This window comes from Candoia aspera, chromosome 4 (genome assembly GCF_035149785.1).
Source record: "Candoia aspera isolate rCanAsp1 chromosome 4, rCanAsp1.hap2, whole genome shotgun sequence".
NCBI classification, from domain to species: domain Eukaryota; kingdom Metazoa; phylum Chordata; class Lepidosauria; order Squamata; family Boidae; genus Candoia; species Candoia aspera.
In genome coordinates this window covers 44784426-44799340 of record NC_086156.1, presented here as the reverse complement: position 1 = coordinate 44799340, position 14915 = coordinate 44784426, and the positions used below count along the sequence as shown (strand labels likewise).

Sequence of the window (14915 nt, the reverse complement as noted above, 5' to 3'; positions counted from 1 at the left end):
CACGAAAAGCGAAATAAAACAAAAGCTCCCTGATCAAAAGGAACTTATGGGTAAAGTCTTACCTTTCGTCCTCTAGTGCCACATTCTCCTATATCGCCTTTCGTTCCATGAGTTCCAGGGATTCCCCTGGGACCCTGAAACAGAAGATCAAAAATTCAGCAAAAACATGTATCTTACCAAAACATTGAGGAATCAATTCAAAGATTATACAATTTACCGGCTCTCCATCATCTCCGGGATATCCTGGATGTCCCACAAAACCAGTCACACCCTAAAAATAGAAATAAAAATTTAAATTTTAAATACTGAAATAATGGATTCATTCAGGCGAAAAACTTTATTCAAAAATGGCTAACAGGGTATGCTAATGACTGTGATGAGGAGAAAGCTGCTAGCATCACCCTCTACCCTTGATTGATGGACTTTTGTTTTCTGGGCATAATTTAAAGCGTACAATTTTCACAGCTGTAAGGGATGTTGAGAGAGCCAGTTTGGTGTGGTGGTCAAGGCATCAGGCTAGACCCGGGAGACCCTGAGTTCTAGTCCTGCCTTCGGAACAAAGCCAGCTGGGTGACCTTGGGCCAGTCACACACTCTCAGCCCTAGGAAGAAGGCAATGGCAAACCACTTCTGAAAAACTTTGCCAAGAAAAATTGCAGGGACTTGTCCAGGCAGTCGCCAGGAGTCAACACTGACTCAAGGGCACAAAACAAAACAAAACAAAAGGTGTTACAGGGTCTGTTCTGAAGACACTGCCATTTCTAGAACTCCATTTGTTAGATACCTGAAACACAGCCTTCTCTTATGTAGTTCCTAAGCTATGGAAAGCACTTCCTTGATAACTATTGTAATCCCTCATTTTCTCCACTTCTTGAAATTTATTTATTTATTTATTTATTAATTATCCCACCTTTATTATTTTTATAAATAACTCAAGGTGGTGAACATACCTAATACTCCTCCCTCCTCCTATTTTCCCCACAACAACCCTGTCAGGTGAGTTGGGCTGAGAGAGAGTGACTGGCCCAAGGTCACCCAGCCGGCTTTCATGCCCAAGACAGGACTAGAACTCACAGTCTCCTGGTTTCTAGACCAGCACCTTAACCACTAGACCAAACTGGCTCTCTAGACCAAACTGGGTCTCAAATGGTATAAGATGCATATTTCATATGTGTCTTTTTTTTTTTTTTTTTTGCCATTCAATCACATCTGATTCTCAGAGGCTGCCTGGACAAGTCCCTACCGTTTTCTTGGCAAGATTTCATTGCCTCCTTCCTGGGGCTGAGAGAGAATGACTGGCCCAAGGTCACCCAGCTGGCTTTGTGCCCAAGGGGGGACTAGAACTCTCACTCTCCTGGTTTCTAGCCCGTTGCCTTAACCACTACACCAAGCTGGCTCTCATGTGTCTTATTACTGATTATTATACTTCTAACCATTTTCCAATTATGCTACTTTATTTTACCTGAATGTTAATACATAGTTGTTAAAAGAACTTGAGCCTTGAGCATTTTTGGATGAAAAATGGGATGGCCTTAAAGGTGGGGGACATTTATTTATTATTATTAACCTAAAGAAACAAATACATGAGGGAAACCAGACTTATAGAAGTGGCTGATCTTAGCAGTTTTCTAATATGGCCTCAGTATGACCAATTCCAGCTATCTCCCCAGTGGAATACCACTAAAGGGACATTTCCACAGGTGGAACGTCCTGCCTGATTATCAAGGACCTCTAGTAGTATCTATTTCCTTTACTGGCAGCTTCCACTGTGCTGCATGAATAACAGCATCTAGACAAGTTCCTAAGCCCTTTAGCTGGCCTTCACATAAGTACAGCATTGCTCTATGAATCATCTCACAAATGGTTCCATACTCTGGGTGGCCATGGGAAATATTAACAATTACTTGTAGATAAATTAAGGGAACAAATCTGGAAATAAATAATCTAATTTAATAATAAATAATAATCTAATTTAATATTGAAATAATCTAATCTAAGCAGAGGTAGCCTGATGTCAGCCTTCCCAGGTAGGCCCGACAGGAAACATGACCAGATAACCTGATTCTACTTTATTGTTAGGCTACATGAACAGAATCTTGCAAGTCTGGAAGTACAAATCTCCCACCATTGCCTTTACAGCCCAAAAACTTAGGGAGGGTCCTTTCTGAGCCTCTTGTTCCATCCACTATGCAGCTGTGGGCTATGCTATCTCTGAACTGACTGTTCCCTAGGCAGCATCTCTTCATCCTGTCTCCCAGGCTCTTTCCCACATACCATTACACCTGTGGTGTAAGATAACTCTGGCTCCTCTTGACACATTTGCAGGGGTGTCTGCAGGGGTGTCAAAAAAAATCAAGATGGCATCCACAGCCGTGCTAAAAGGAGTGGGGCTCTGATCATGCACACAGCCACCATCTTGACTTTTTTGACACCCCCATTGATGCCCCTGCACAGTCGTTTTATAACGAAGAAATAGTTGTGAAGAAATGTATTGTTTATAAGTTATTGATACCTAACAATAATAATACTGTAGTACTACTGTAGCAGTCCCAATGTTATACTTTTTATTTTATTTTATGTTATTTTTTGCATTTACTGTTAATTTTCCACAATCTTAAATTTCTAACTGAAGTACAAGTTGACACTGCAAGTCACTGTGACCAGAATTAAGTGATGCATAATATCTTTACCTTAGGCCCCTCTTCTCGTCTTTCTCCATGGGGTCCTTCTTCTCCCTCACACCTACAAAATACGCAGCAGCATTTTCGCTCAGCAATTTGGTCCTTGAAGAGAGGAAATTATGATTGTATCCTTAGAAAATTTGGGAAGTTGTGATACTTACGAGTGCTATAATTGCCACTTCCATATTGATTCTTAGAAGGATCTGCAGGAACCAAGACTTTCATCAACATGACAAAAGCAACATCCACCTGTTTCATACCTGTGTGAAATTTCATGACACACATACAAAAGTGGCACTGTTTGCAGTACAGTGGTGCAAAGTTGCCTTTGTCATTTACCCTCCTTTGCCCTCTTCTGTGGATGCCTCTGCTTCTCATGTCTTGCTACTCTGTCAAAGGAAGGATCGTTTAAGTCTCAAAACCTAATCCATTGGTTTTTATCTTATGAACTTACCATATACTGAAAAAGCCTCATGGCAACATTTTGTGTGCCAATCAATAATTGAGTGTTATATCCAAATCCCTTTCCAAACTCAATGTGCCGAAGTTGATCAATATCTTTGGCTCCTTCCAGGGCAACTGTTATTATTCCATCCAGGCCTATTTGAAACAGTGATTATTATCAATATTTTTAAAATATTTGCTTCTTAGATTATTATAAATTAGCCCCTTTTTTCCACATTCCATTCTAGCTGGAACAGTTGGGCATGTGTACCAATCTTAAAGTTAGCAGAATAATCCAGATAGCTGGGCTTGCCCAATCATAATCTGGAATAAGGATTCCCTATAATATTTTCTTTTTTTTCTGTTGTTGATATAGTAATGGAACTAATTTTTAGACATGCATAACTGTGACTATAAAAGGGGTAAATGTATAGAAAATTGCATAGAAAGGCACACATGATTGAGGAACCATACATCTAAAATTCATAAAGTGGTAGATATTTGTTTAAAAAGAAGCATAAAAATGACAAAATGGAGGAAGTGCACTTGAATATATATGGCATGGACACACACTGGATAAACCTTCCCAAACTGCTGTTGTTGACTCCTTCTAATATACTAGAAATTGTGTTGAAATTGCAACGACTTTTTGTCAGGCAGATAGAACAAGATTATCTTGCAGTGCAGAATTAATGAAGGCATTAGAGAATTAAGGAAAAAAAAATAACACGCTAGGATACTAAGCTGTACCGTCTAGAAAGTTGGAAACCCTAATCTTTCTATTTATTTATTTATTTTTCATTTTATCCCCCCCGCTTTTTATTTATTTATTTATATATATATATATATATATATATATATGTATATATATATTCATTTTTTTCTTTTTTCTTTTCCACTCTCTTCTTCTCTTTTTTTCTTTTCCTCTCTCTTCTTCTCTTTTTTCTTTTTCTTCTCTCTTCTGCTCTTTTTGTATTGTAAGATATTATTGTTTGTATGTAATTTTATGTTTATTTAAATAAATTAATAAAGTTAACAGATAATAAAGATTATCTTGCAGTGCTGTTCACCAGATGAAAATCCTTTATTAGAATTTGTTACCATTCTTTGTTACCAAAGAATCACTTCTTCATCTCTTGCCTTTAAATGTAAAACAATTTCAAGCTTTTTAATTGAATGTTTCTCATTCCTTGAAGATACATAATATGAGATAAGGTTATTTTTCAGCTGACCTAAAAGGGCAGATGAGAATTTGCAACCCTGAATTCCATCAAGAGAGAATTTTGGAATAATAATGTAAAACTTTCACTGGAACTAAAGAATCATGTTTGATTTGCTGTGATATACCTTGTATTCTAAGTTCTTCAGATTTTTGTTCAAGTGCTTTTATATTATCATCCAAGCCATCAGAGAAAAGAAGTAATACCTAAAAAAAAATAAGGACAATGAGATTAAAATAGGGACAGAGACCAAGGGAAACAAAACAAGATGCATGTAACACAGACTCATTCATCAAATAGGACAATGAACATCAAAGAGAAATGTACATATTTGGAGAAATGAAGATGCATTCATTTGAATGAATTTAAATGAAGATACAGGCTGAGTATATATAAAGCCATCTATAATCTTAAGGAGAGGTATATCATTTGAAATATCCAGAAGTAGTCTCTGAAGTAATTAAAAATACAAAATCATCTTTAATTAAAGGATTGTTCAATAAAGTTGATTGGCATATAGTATTTTCAGCCAGTGGGAATTTCCTACATTTGAAATGCCACTGTTCAGTATTTCCTTATAGTAAAATTTGTGGTAAGCAACAAAAAATGAATACATTTGTTGTATAGCATCATTTTATTCATCCTGTAAAACAGAGATGAACTGTGATTAATTATTAAAGGCTATGTAATTGCTATTAAATGTTCCAATTTTCTCAAAAGCTTTTAATCAAAATGAATAACTAAAGGGTCATTGCAACCAGAAAAGGTAATATATATCAAATCAATTACAACTCCTATACTTTGATTCATACAGTGCAATTTTAAGGGAGTGTAATATCATTAATTAAGGAGATTTAAATTATTCCAATTTAAATAGTAAGTTGCTATCTGCTGTGATGCAGTATTTTAATAGAAACCATTAAGATGAGAGTAAATTACCATGTTTCGTTTTTCTTTGTCAGTCACATTTTTAAATAAATTCCAAATAGTGTTCAAGAAGTTGACGTTGAGATGAGATGGACTGTTGATCACAACATTTCTGAGTTCTTCTACTATATTTGTATCATCAACCTGAAGAGTTTCCAAGAAATATGGCTCTGTATTTTCTACTGAAACAGTCACACTGAACTGTGCTTTTTTACCCTTAGTACAACTTGCAGCACTTAAAGATGTTAGGGCTTTTATAATATCAGGAAGGTGGGCCTCCAAAACATGTTGCTTACTGAATAACTTGTCTCCTGGCTTCTGAGATGAGATATCAAATCCAATAATAACATCTACAAAACATGCTGTTTAGATGAATACAAAGGCAAAATATCAGAAAGCAATAAAACAAATTTGCAGTTAAAATCAAGCAAATTCTGACAATAGTTAACGTATCATTCAAAACTGATTGCTTCTCATTTCTTGAAGGTTATCTGAATAAGCATCTGCGGAGATGTAGTACATAGCCAGCTACATGTAAATTTAAACATACTATGACTTAAAAGATATTGGCCATAATGATGTTGGAACAGCATAAAAAGGTAAACCAAATGAGGTATTTTAAACTGAGCTACAGTACACATCTAACAGGATCGTTGACCCTCCCTCAGACTACAGATATAACACTTTTATATTATATCAGTATAATTACAAGTCACCTCTATATAGCGGGACTGTGATCACACAACTTCCTAAGCCATTGTTTGTTTTAACCATGATTTATTAATAAACCACATTTGGCCATAGCCCACACAGTGTGGAAAGCCAAAATCATAGTTTAATGCTTAGGCTATTACAACAAACTAATCTAAAGCCAAATAAATCACATTAGCATGTCATGTGAACCCAGCCATAGAAACTGTCTATGTAAATTATTTATATTTAGTCTATTTTTCACAGAGTTCTAAAACAAATTTATAGTTTTCTGTGTTCACTGAATTTTCTTCTCCTTTGGGAACAAGGGAGCATTCATACATAATTGTCCATCTGCACTTTGGAGTATTGCTTTCCAACAAAAGCCACTCAGAAAGATTTTGCTGCATTTTTCTCTTAAAATACTGAAGTATCAGAGCTGCATGTAACTTAAAAGCACTCTATATATTGAAAGTTCTTGTTAAAAGTTATTAATCACACTCAGCTGATAATTATATGTTAATCATCCATTTTGTTTAGACTAATTAAAAACAACAGATTTCAAGAGCTTGGTTAATAAGCATGAACAAAAGCAGGACTAAGGAAATAATTTGAAATAATTGTGTAAACTTTATAATCTGATAAACAAAGTTCCTTGGTATTTGATACCAGTGGAATGAAGTCTTTTCTGAAATACTTAAGAAAATATCTACTTAAACATTTTTGATAGATTTTTTTTCCTCACTGATGAGGGAACTAATCAACTAATTTATCAGTAGTTTTCAGATTTTACTTCAGTTTAATACTGGACTTGTTGTTCTTAATAATATGCTTTTAAAATTTATCTCTAGAAAATCTACTAGCTTTGAAGCATTCTCAGATCAGATTCCAAAACCAAATAATGGAGCCAAATCAGCTTGAGTATAATAGGAAAAAATGATTAGAATCTAGATAATGAAACACTGAAAAATGAACAGATGATCCAAGCCACCCACTTACATTAGGCATTAGAAGTGTTCATGGGTGCTTAATGAAATTTTTACTTTCCCTCCTTAATAAGAACTCTTTGTCTTAATCTACTGTTTCACTCTGCAGACTACTGAAGTTCTTCTAAGTTTACAATATAGCCTGGAATGTTTTGAAGAAGGAATCAGAAAAGGAACAAGCTCCTTCTTGCAGGCAGAGTTAATCACATGGACTTACGGATTTTGTCCAACAAGCCAAGTAATAAAAAGAGTTGGTTACAATGATTTGGCTATGTGACGAGAATCAAATACTAAAAACTAAAATCCATTATCATGTAAGCAACGAAGCATTTTTTAACTGAATGGGACTTACTTGCTTCAGTAGACTCCTTACAAATTTCCTGATTTACATGACTTAGAATAGGTTGTAGATCACTATAAGAGTCAACTCTATATTTTCTGCCTGGGGAGTTGGTAATCTGCAGAAGTTTTGCATCAGTCATGGCTCCTACTCCAACTGCATGGATCTCCACACCTTCATCTCTCAGATCTTTTGCTGGTTGAGGAAACTCATCATCTGACCTTCCATCAGTGAATATGAGCAACTTTTGGTTGATACTTCGAGCTGCTCTTCGTTTATGTGATTTGAAGAAGGATTTGACTTCTTTGAGAGCATGTCCAATCAATGTGGAGTCTCCTGTGATCAGTGTCATGTTAGTGATTTTACTTTTCAGTTCTGATACGTTTTGATAAGTGCCCAGCTGGAATTCTTCTTGAAACTTATTACTAAATTGGGCCATGCCAACTAGAATATTGCCATTATAAATAAGTGCATCAAGCAGTGCTTTCAGAAAGTCCTTCACACTCTTCAGTTCTTTGTCAGGGATACTTCTGGAATCAGTTAGGATAACAAGTTCTGCTTCAATGTCACATGCTGCAAAAGGAATCCAGTAAAAAAAAAAAAGATGCCTTGCTTCAGTATTGAACCAAAGAGCAAATAAGAATCACATAGGACAGCTAAGAGAGAATACGAATCCCAAGTTGTACAAGTCTTTTATTTTAAAAAAAGAGGCCGGCAAGTGGGTCACCTTAAGAATCTATAAGCCTACAGAATTTTGGCCATGCTTTGGCAGCTCCATTTGTTTTTTCTTGGTTCTGCATTCTATATATCATGATGTTAAGTAAACAGTATGCAGCTGCCCCTCTTGTGTCTTATTTATTTGAAACTAAATACATAGTACATCTACCTGAATCAGGACCACAAATGATCCACATTTTCCACTGCCAGGGAAGGATCTTTTTCCCTTTTTGAGAAGGAGGGGAAGTTTATAGCTTCCTGTTGTCTTGATCTTCGAGTAAATAAAACATGGATATTGTACAATAATATATGAAAATAGGATAAAGCGTATTTCAAACTGAAATACATCTTGGACAATTATAGAAACATTTCAATTGTCTTTATCTAAATAGCCTTTGACTTTCAGGCCCCATTTTCCCACTGTCAGCCACCTATTTTATGGATAAATATAGAAATCTAAAAATAAGAAACTCTTTGCATAGTCTACAATGCACTCTGCATGGGGCTGCCCTTGAAGACCACCCAGAGCTACAACTGGTCCAGAATGCAGCAGCACATGCAGTGTTGGGTATCCCTAGATTCTCCCATATTACACCCCTGTTGTGTGAGCTGCACTAGCTCCCAGTTTTTTCCAGGTGCAATTCAAGGTGCTGGTTATGACCTTTAAAGTCCTACATGGCATGGGACCAGGTTATCTGCAGGACTGCCTCTTCCTGAGGACATCTGTTCATCCCTCCAGAGCGGATAGGGTGGGCACGCTCCAGGCCCCTTCCTTTAAATATTGCTGTCTTGTGGGGCCTGGAAGCATGCCTTTTCCATTGCAGCCCCTGCCCTATGGAACACCCTCCTCCTTGAGATCCAACAGGCCCCCACCCTTCTATCCTTCTGGAGAGCACTTAAAACCTGGCTGGTCCCCAGGCATTGGGATACGTTGAGGCCAGGGTGGGATGAGAATGTGGATGCATTAGAGAAGTATGGCTGAGGTGCCAGGTTTTTCTGTTGTTATTGCTGTGGGTTTATATATTCATTTATACTGCTTTTATACTGTATTATTGGTTGTAAGCCACCCAGAGTTGTTTTGAGATGGGCAGCTATATAAATGGTTTAAATTAAATAAATAAATAAAATACATTTCTCATAGCAATAACAAATACAGATGTAAAGAATTAATGCATGGTGCCAGTGCTTAAGCTTTTGTCACAGCATATGTAAGGCAGTGGACACTGGTCCAGATACATTTGTTGAGTAGCAGGATTTGAGACATCTTGCATCCAAAGGAGTCTCACCTTAATTAAATTGGAAGTAGCATCTGGGATAAAAGCTTGGGGGTGACTAGCCACATTTGGAGTTGGGGGGCCTAAAATATCACCTTATGCTCAGTAGGCCCAATATCTTGGGGGGGGGGGGCTTCAAATCAGTGTTGACTCCTGGAGACTGCCTGGACAAGTCCCTGCAGTTTTCTTGGCAAGATTTCAGAAATGGTTTGCCATTGCCTTCTTCCTAGGGCTGAGAGACAGTGACTGGCCCAAAGTTACCCAGCTGGCTTTGTGCCTAAGGCAGGACTAGAAGTCACAGTCTCCTGGTTTCTTGCCTGGTGCCTTAACCACTACATCAACCTGGCTCTCTTATCCAGTATCTCCCAATATCTTACTACTCCTTATTTTTTTCTCAGTAAGCATGCTAAGAAGGAACTACTGGACAATAGGCAGGCTGATGGATGAATGATCTATGCCCTGTCAAGTTTTTTTATTGTTGCCATCTTTCATTCTAAATCTCAGCCTTTGTAACTGTATTCCCCAATTTTCCTCTTTGCTTACTCATCTCTTCCTTTTGGTATTGTTATCACAAAAGGGGGAAGTAAAAAACTTGAGACTTTTCCCAACTTTAGAGTGTTTCTGGCATTAAAAACATTATCAACACTACAGCTATTAGATTGTTTCCCCCACTTAGTCTTGAGGGGAAAACCCCACATACAGCAGAAAAATTAGGCAATATTTTACCTTGTCTTGAATCATTGCATATGTGATCTGATAGTTTCATGGTTATGTTTTCTAGTCCCTCAAACGTATCCACATAGAACCAACGGTCTGGTGATCCAGCCATGATTTCAAGTTCGTCAGTCTTTGCATCTTTTATTCCAACGGCGTAAATAATAGTTCCTTTCTCTCTGAGTTCCTTTGAAATTTTACCAAGTTTGTCCTTATCATGAGACTCACCATCAGTTATGACCATAAGAACTTGAGGGACACCTTGGTGTTTGCGGCTGCCATTCGCTTCAGTTAAAAGATCTTTCGAGTGCTGAAGAGCCTTTGCTGTGTATGTATTTCCAGTTAAAAGTGTGTCACTCTGAATAACTTCAATAATATCTGATTTTTTACTATATTTATTCAGCTTGAACATAATTTTTGGATCATCAGAATACTTTATTGCTCCAAACTGAACATAATCTTTACCTACATCAGATTTATTCACAATGCCAATCATGAAGTTCTTCATGAGACCGTAGTTATAACGACCAATACTGGTAGAACTATCAATTACAAAAATCAGATCTAAACGGCTTATTCTTTTGCACTCTGGAAAGCAAACAAGACAAGATACAAGCACCATTTTAAAAAATGTTCATATTGCCATATATTTTTACTCCTACATTCATGTCCCTTTACAGACAATCTATATATGAATAGGTTAGCTTGTTGGAGTGCTAATGCTGCATTTATTTGAGATAGAATCTAATTGTTTTATAAATAGTTAAGGCACAGTTCTATGTAAATTTTTACTAACACAGTGGGGTTCAACATAAGGTTTAAGATCAACTGAAATTTCCAAGAGATTTTTTTTTCTGACTGATAATATGGGGATTTGATTTGAAACAGCTTTGAAAAAGTTACTTCTTTATGACTGAAGTGGAATGAATGCGCACAATCTGCAGCAATCTTTTGATCTTATTGTTTTTAATTCTTTTTTTTAATCAATATCCAGACTAGGAATAATTGGAAAGATCTGCTCAATATGATATGCATTGATAATATTGTACTATTTTTTGCTACACTTTAAAAATTGCATGTAAAATTTGCTGAGTTTCCATTTTCTATTATTTGAAAACTGCCTTTTTTTTTTAAAGGAACCCAATAGTGCTTATTTTAGAATGCTTAATCTATTATGGCCCTTTTTTGAATTCTGCAAATATTGTAATCTCCTAAACATTCTTATTAATTTAATAGATGTTTCAGTTACACGTAAATTCACATATGGCTGAGTCTGTTCTTCCTCTAATTACTAATGCATGAACCAACCCATAGAGAAGGTAAATAAAAGTTGTCTTTACCTGTCCACCTAAAGATTGCAATACTGGATGATAATTGGGATGCGTTGAATGGCAGATAACAGGGGGAGGGAATGGCTTACAAAAGCCATCAGAGAAAGCAGAGTAAAAACGGGGACTTCGTAATTCATAGCTCAGGCGTCTCTGACCAGTTATGCTCCTTCAGCTCTCACTATACTACTGTATATTTTAATCTAGTATTGGAGCACCTGCTTCCATAATACCTACCTATCCATTAAGATCTAAGGAAGATGGTCTCTGGAGAGCCTTGTATATGGCCCTGACTTGTAATACAGTGACCTGGTAGAGGGCACTCTAAGTACAGATGCCCCCCTTGTGGGATTCCCTCCCTGCTCAGTTGCAAATGGCATGAAGCTTTTTGAGCTTTTCAGCTTAATACTGTATGTATCTGTTCACCCATGCCTGTGGCTGGATCTGTGTTGCTATGCCTTTGCTTCTGTTTACTGATCAATGTTTACAGATGGTCGTGATTCTAAATATGTGGGGTATTATTATTATTTCTTTTTAATTGTTTAATGTTACTGTAAAATGTTTTTTTTATTATCTCATGCTTTGGGTTTGTTTTTAACAATAAATATAGGGTGGTGAGGTTGTAGAAATACATATTTATCCTTAAAAATTGTTCCATGCAGATAAATACTGGTATTCCTGAAAGAGCAAATATATAGAAGATTCAATATTCTTAATTATTTTGAAATCTTATAACAATTGACATATCATTCTTTGAATCCAGTAATAGATATAGTGAAAAACCATGCTATGATAGGAGAACCAGCAAATAAAATAATGTTCCACTTATATACTCAATGGGGAGAGAAAGATATAGAAGAATAGCCACTAACCCTCAGGATCTGATTATACATTGGACATACCCGATTGGCAGTGCTGCACATACCTTTGGCCTGGCAAAGGGTAAAGTCCTAGTCTTTGATCGGTTCAACTGTGGGGTAATTCACTCGGCACACATATCGGTTTGCCCCTGGCAGTTGGCTGAAATTCTGCACCCACAGTGGCATGGGTTGTTGCCATTGACTTCTCCTGTAACCCGAGTGTGCAGCTGGCATGCCAGCTTCTGACTCGGAATCGTGAAAGCCCTGCTGCAACCTCCTTACAAAGTCCTTCCCTTTGGGCAACTGGTTGCCACATCCCCACTTAATCTTAGAAAAAAAAATCTAACAAAATGCCTCCATCTCTTAACATCCAACTAACTAAATCCTGAGGTTTACAAGGGGAAGGACCCACAGAAACAGAGACAAACAACACTGATTCAAATTGTTCATGTGTGAAAAATGCCTTCCTAGAGCCACCAATTCTTGACTTCAGCAAGGATGCACAACTTTTTCAGTGCTGTGGCTACACTAGGCTGCACTCCAAATCAAATAGATGTTGCCACATCAAAAAACTAGCCAGAACAAAAAGAAATAGGATTTAATGTAATTTTGGTTTAATGTGAATTAAAATCACATTAAATTAATGAAACACCATTAATATATTTACTTCATAAGTATTCCATAATTTATTTCTTTTCTCACATCAGAAATTTCAAATTGCTAGAAACATTTGGAGGGCTTCAACAAATTTTGTGAAAGAATACACTAACAAAGCATTGGCCAAAATTAAGCACTGGGTTCCTTTATCTTCAGAAGTGGACCAGAAAGAGAACAATTTCTCCCAGGTGAGCCTCACTGGGGTTGACAAGAACCCTAAAGCCAGACATACCAAATTCAGCTAGGTTGTTATGCCACATAGAGCTCCTCTCCTCCCCTGTACAGCTGTGCCTAAAAGACCTATGATCAAGGCAAAGCAAATGTATAGTTGCAACTGTGCTTTAAATCCCAGAATGAACTGAGACATCTTGGTTGACTTTGGCCAGCATCTTCCTGCTAAAATTTGACTTCAGAACTGCAGTAAGGAGACTAAATGAAGTTAAATCCACTTTGCATCTCCTAAATGTCAAAGTTAACTGAGAAGACAAAATAAATGTGGATGGGTAAATGTTTTCAGTAGTAGAATTCCTTCCCTGATTGAAAACTTAATTGTTTGGCTAGATATATATTTTTTTGTACTAAACCTGCACTTCCATGTTTCTTGTCATTGTTCTTGCTATCTTGGAACGGTTCTGATTTTAGGATTTTAATATGGTATAATTTTATAGTCCTAGGACTAGTTTACTTATAAATAAAGCCAAATAAAGCAGTACAATAAAATAAACCTGTAAATCCTGACCTTCATTTGCAGAACTATTACAAATTGAGTGGGAATAGGATGTTACACTTTCATGCTCTAAAACTGTTCTTCTTTTTAAGGACATATTGTCATGAGTAAGGATGGCGAGCAGGGGGCTCCCATCCAGACTGTTAAGCGCATGCGTAGCACTGAGGAATTGGTCAGCCATTCAAAGAGACACAGATCGGGACCGCCTTAACCTTTGGGGTTTATATGGCTGGGTTTTTCCCACGCTTCTTCAGTTTGTTAGGATTCCTGTTACGTAAAAGCAATAAAACATTAGAGACCAGTTCCTCATCTCAGCGTGTTTCCTGGCTGTTAGGACACATATGACCTTTTTTCCAAAACACAGCATTTTTTTTTAAAAATCTGCATTTTGATCCTTTGAGCAGGGTCCTCAGGAATTCATTCTAAGGTAGCATTTTCATAAAACGTGGCAGCTGTATAAACCCTGCCTACATTTTGTCCACTGCTAAAAAAAAAAATCTGCTTTTTACAGCATAATTTCAGTTTTCTTCTGAAATTTACAAGGCCCGTGTTATTTTTTTCCACCCAGCCAAACAGCCACTCATATAAATGCCCAAGAGCAAAAGATGTAGTACTAACCTTTAGGCTTATACGGACTGCATATGCCAAATATGATGTCATTCTCTATGTCTTTCAGAATATCAAAATTTTCCAAGTAAAACACCTTGTCAGGTGCCCCACTGATCTCTTCTAGCTGTGTACTATTGGCATTAAAAATCCCAATGGAATAGATAATGACACCATCCTTTCTTAGAGCAACAGCTGGTTCTTTTACATTGTCTTGTGCTTCCCCATCTGTGATCAGGATAAGAATTTTGTTGACAGAAGACCGTGCTCCTTTGGCAGGTTTGAAATAATCAGAAACAAATTGCAGAGCTCCTCCAGTATAAGTGTTCTGTTTCATATGAAGCATGGTCTCAATGGCCTGAACAATATGGTCTTTTGATGAGCTGAGTGGGAGCTCCTCTTGACTGGTGCTACTGAACTGGACAACACCAAAATGCACTTCGTCTGGACCAACACTGCATTTGTTAACCAACTCTTGCATGAAGCTCTTCATCTTTCCAAAACTATCAGGTCCTATACTTCCTGAGCTGTCCACTAGGAACATGACATCAGCTTTCATTTCCTTACAGGCTACATGAGAAAAAGAATAATTATTCAGGTTAAAATACTGAATTTCTATGAGACCAGTAGAAAAGAAAAGCATGTTTTAGTAATGTTTCTTCCTATTTACTCCTAACCAAAAAAGCCCTGAAATCAACATCAGAGGCCTTGCCTACATGAGAGTGTGACCTTTTAATAATACACA

General features: G+C 37.0%; 1 protein-coding gene across 1 annotated transcript in view; it reads right to left on the bottom strand.

Annotated features, from left to right (window-relative positions):
• Positions 1-14915, bottom strand: part of LOC134497943 (collagen alpha-6(VI) chain-like) — a 62311-nt gene that overhangs the window by 32748 nt on the left and 14648 nt on the right. Inside the window, exons 7-15 of the mRNA XM_063303980.1 lie at positions 14183-14740; positions 10005-10580; positions 7300-7860; positions 5284-5633; positions 4472-4550; positions 3135-3280; positions 2690-2782; positions 218-271; positions 63-134 (exon numbers count right to left, since the gene is read on the bottom strand). Of these exons, the coding sequence (XP_063160050.1) occupies positions 63-134; positions 218-271; positions 2690-2782; positions 3135-3280; positions 4472-4550; positions 5284-5633; positions 7300-7860; positions 10005-10580; positions 14183-14740 (2489 nt within the window). The remainder of the gene's footprint in view (positions 1-62; positions 135-217; positions 272-2689; positions 2783-3134; positions 3281-4471; positions 4551-5283; positions 5634-7299; positions 7861-10004; positions 10581-14182; positions 14741-14915) is intronic.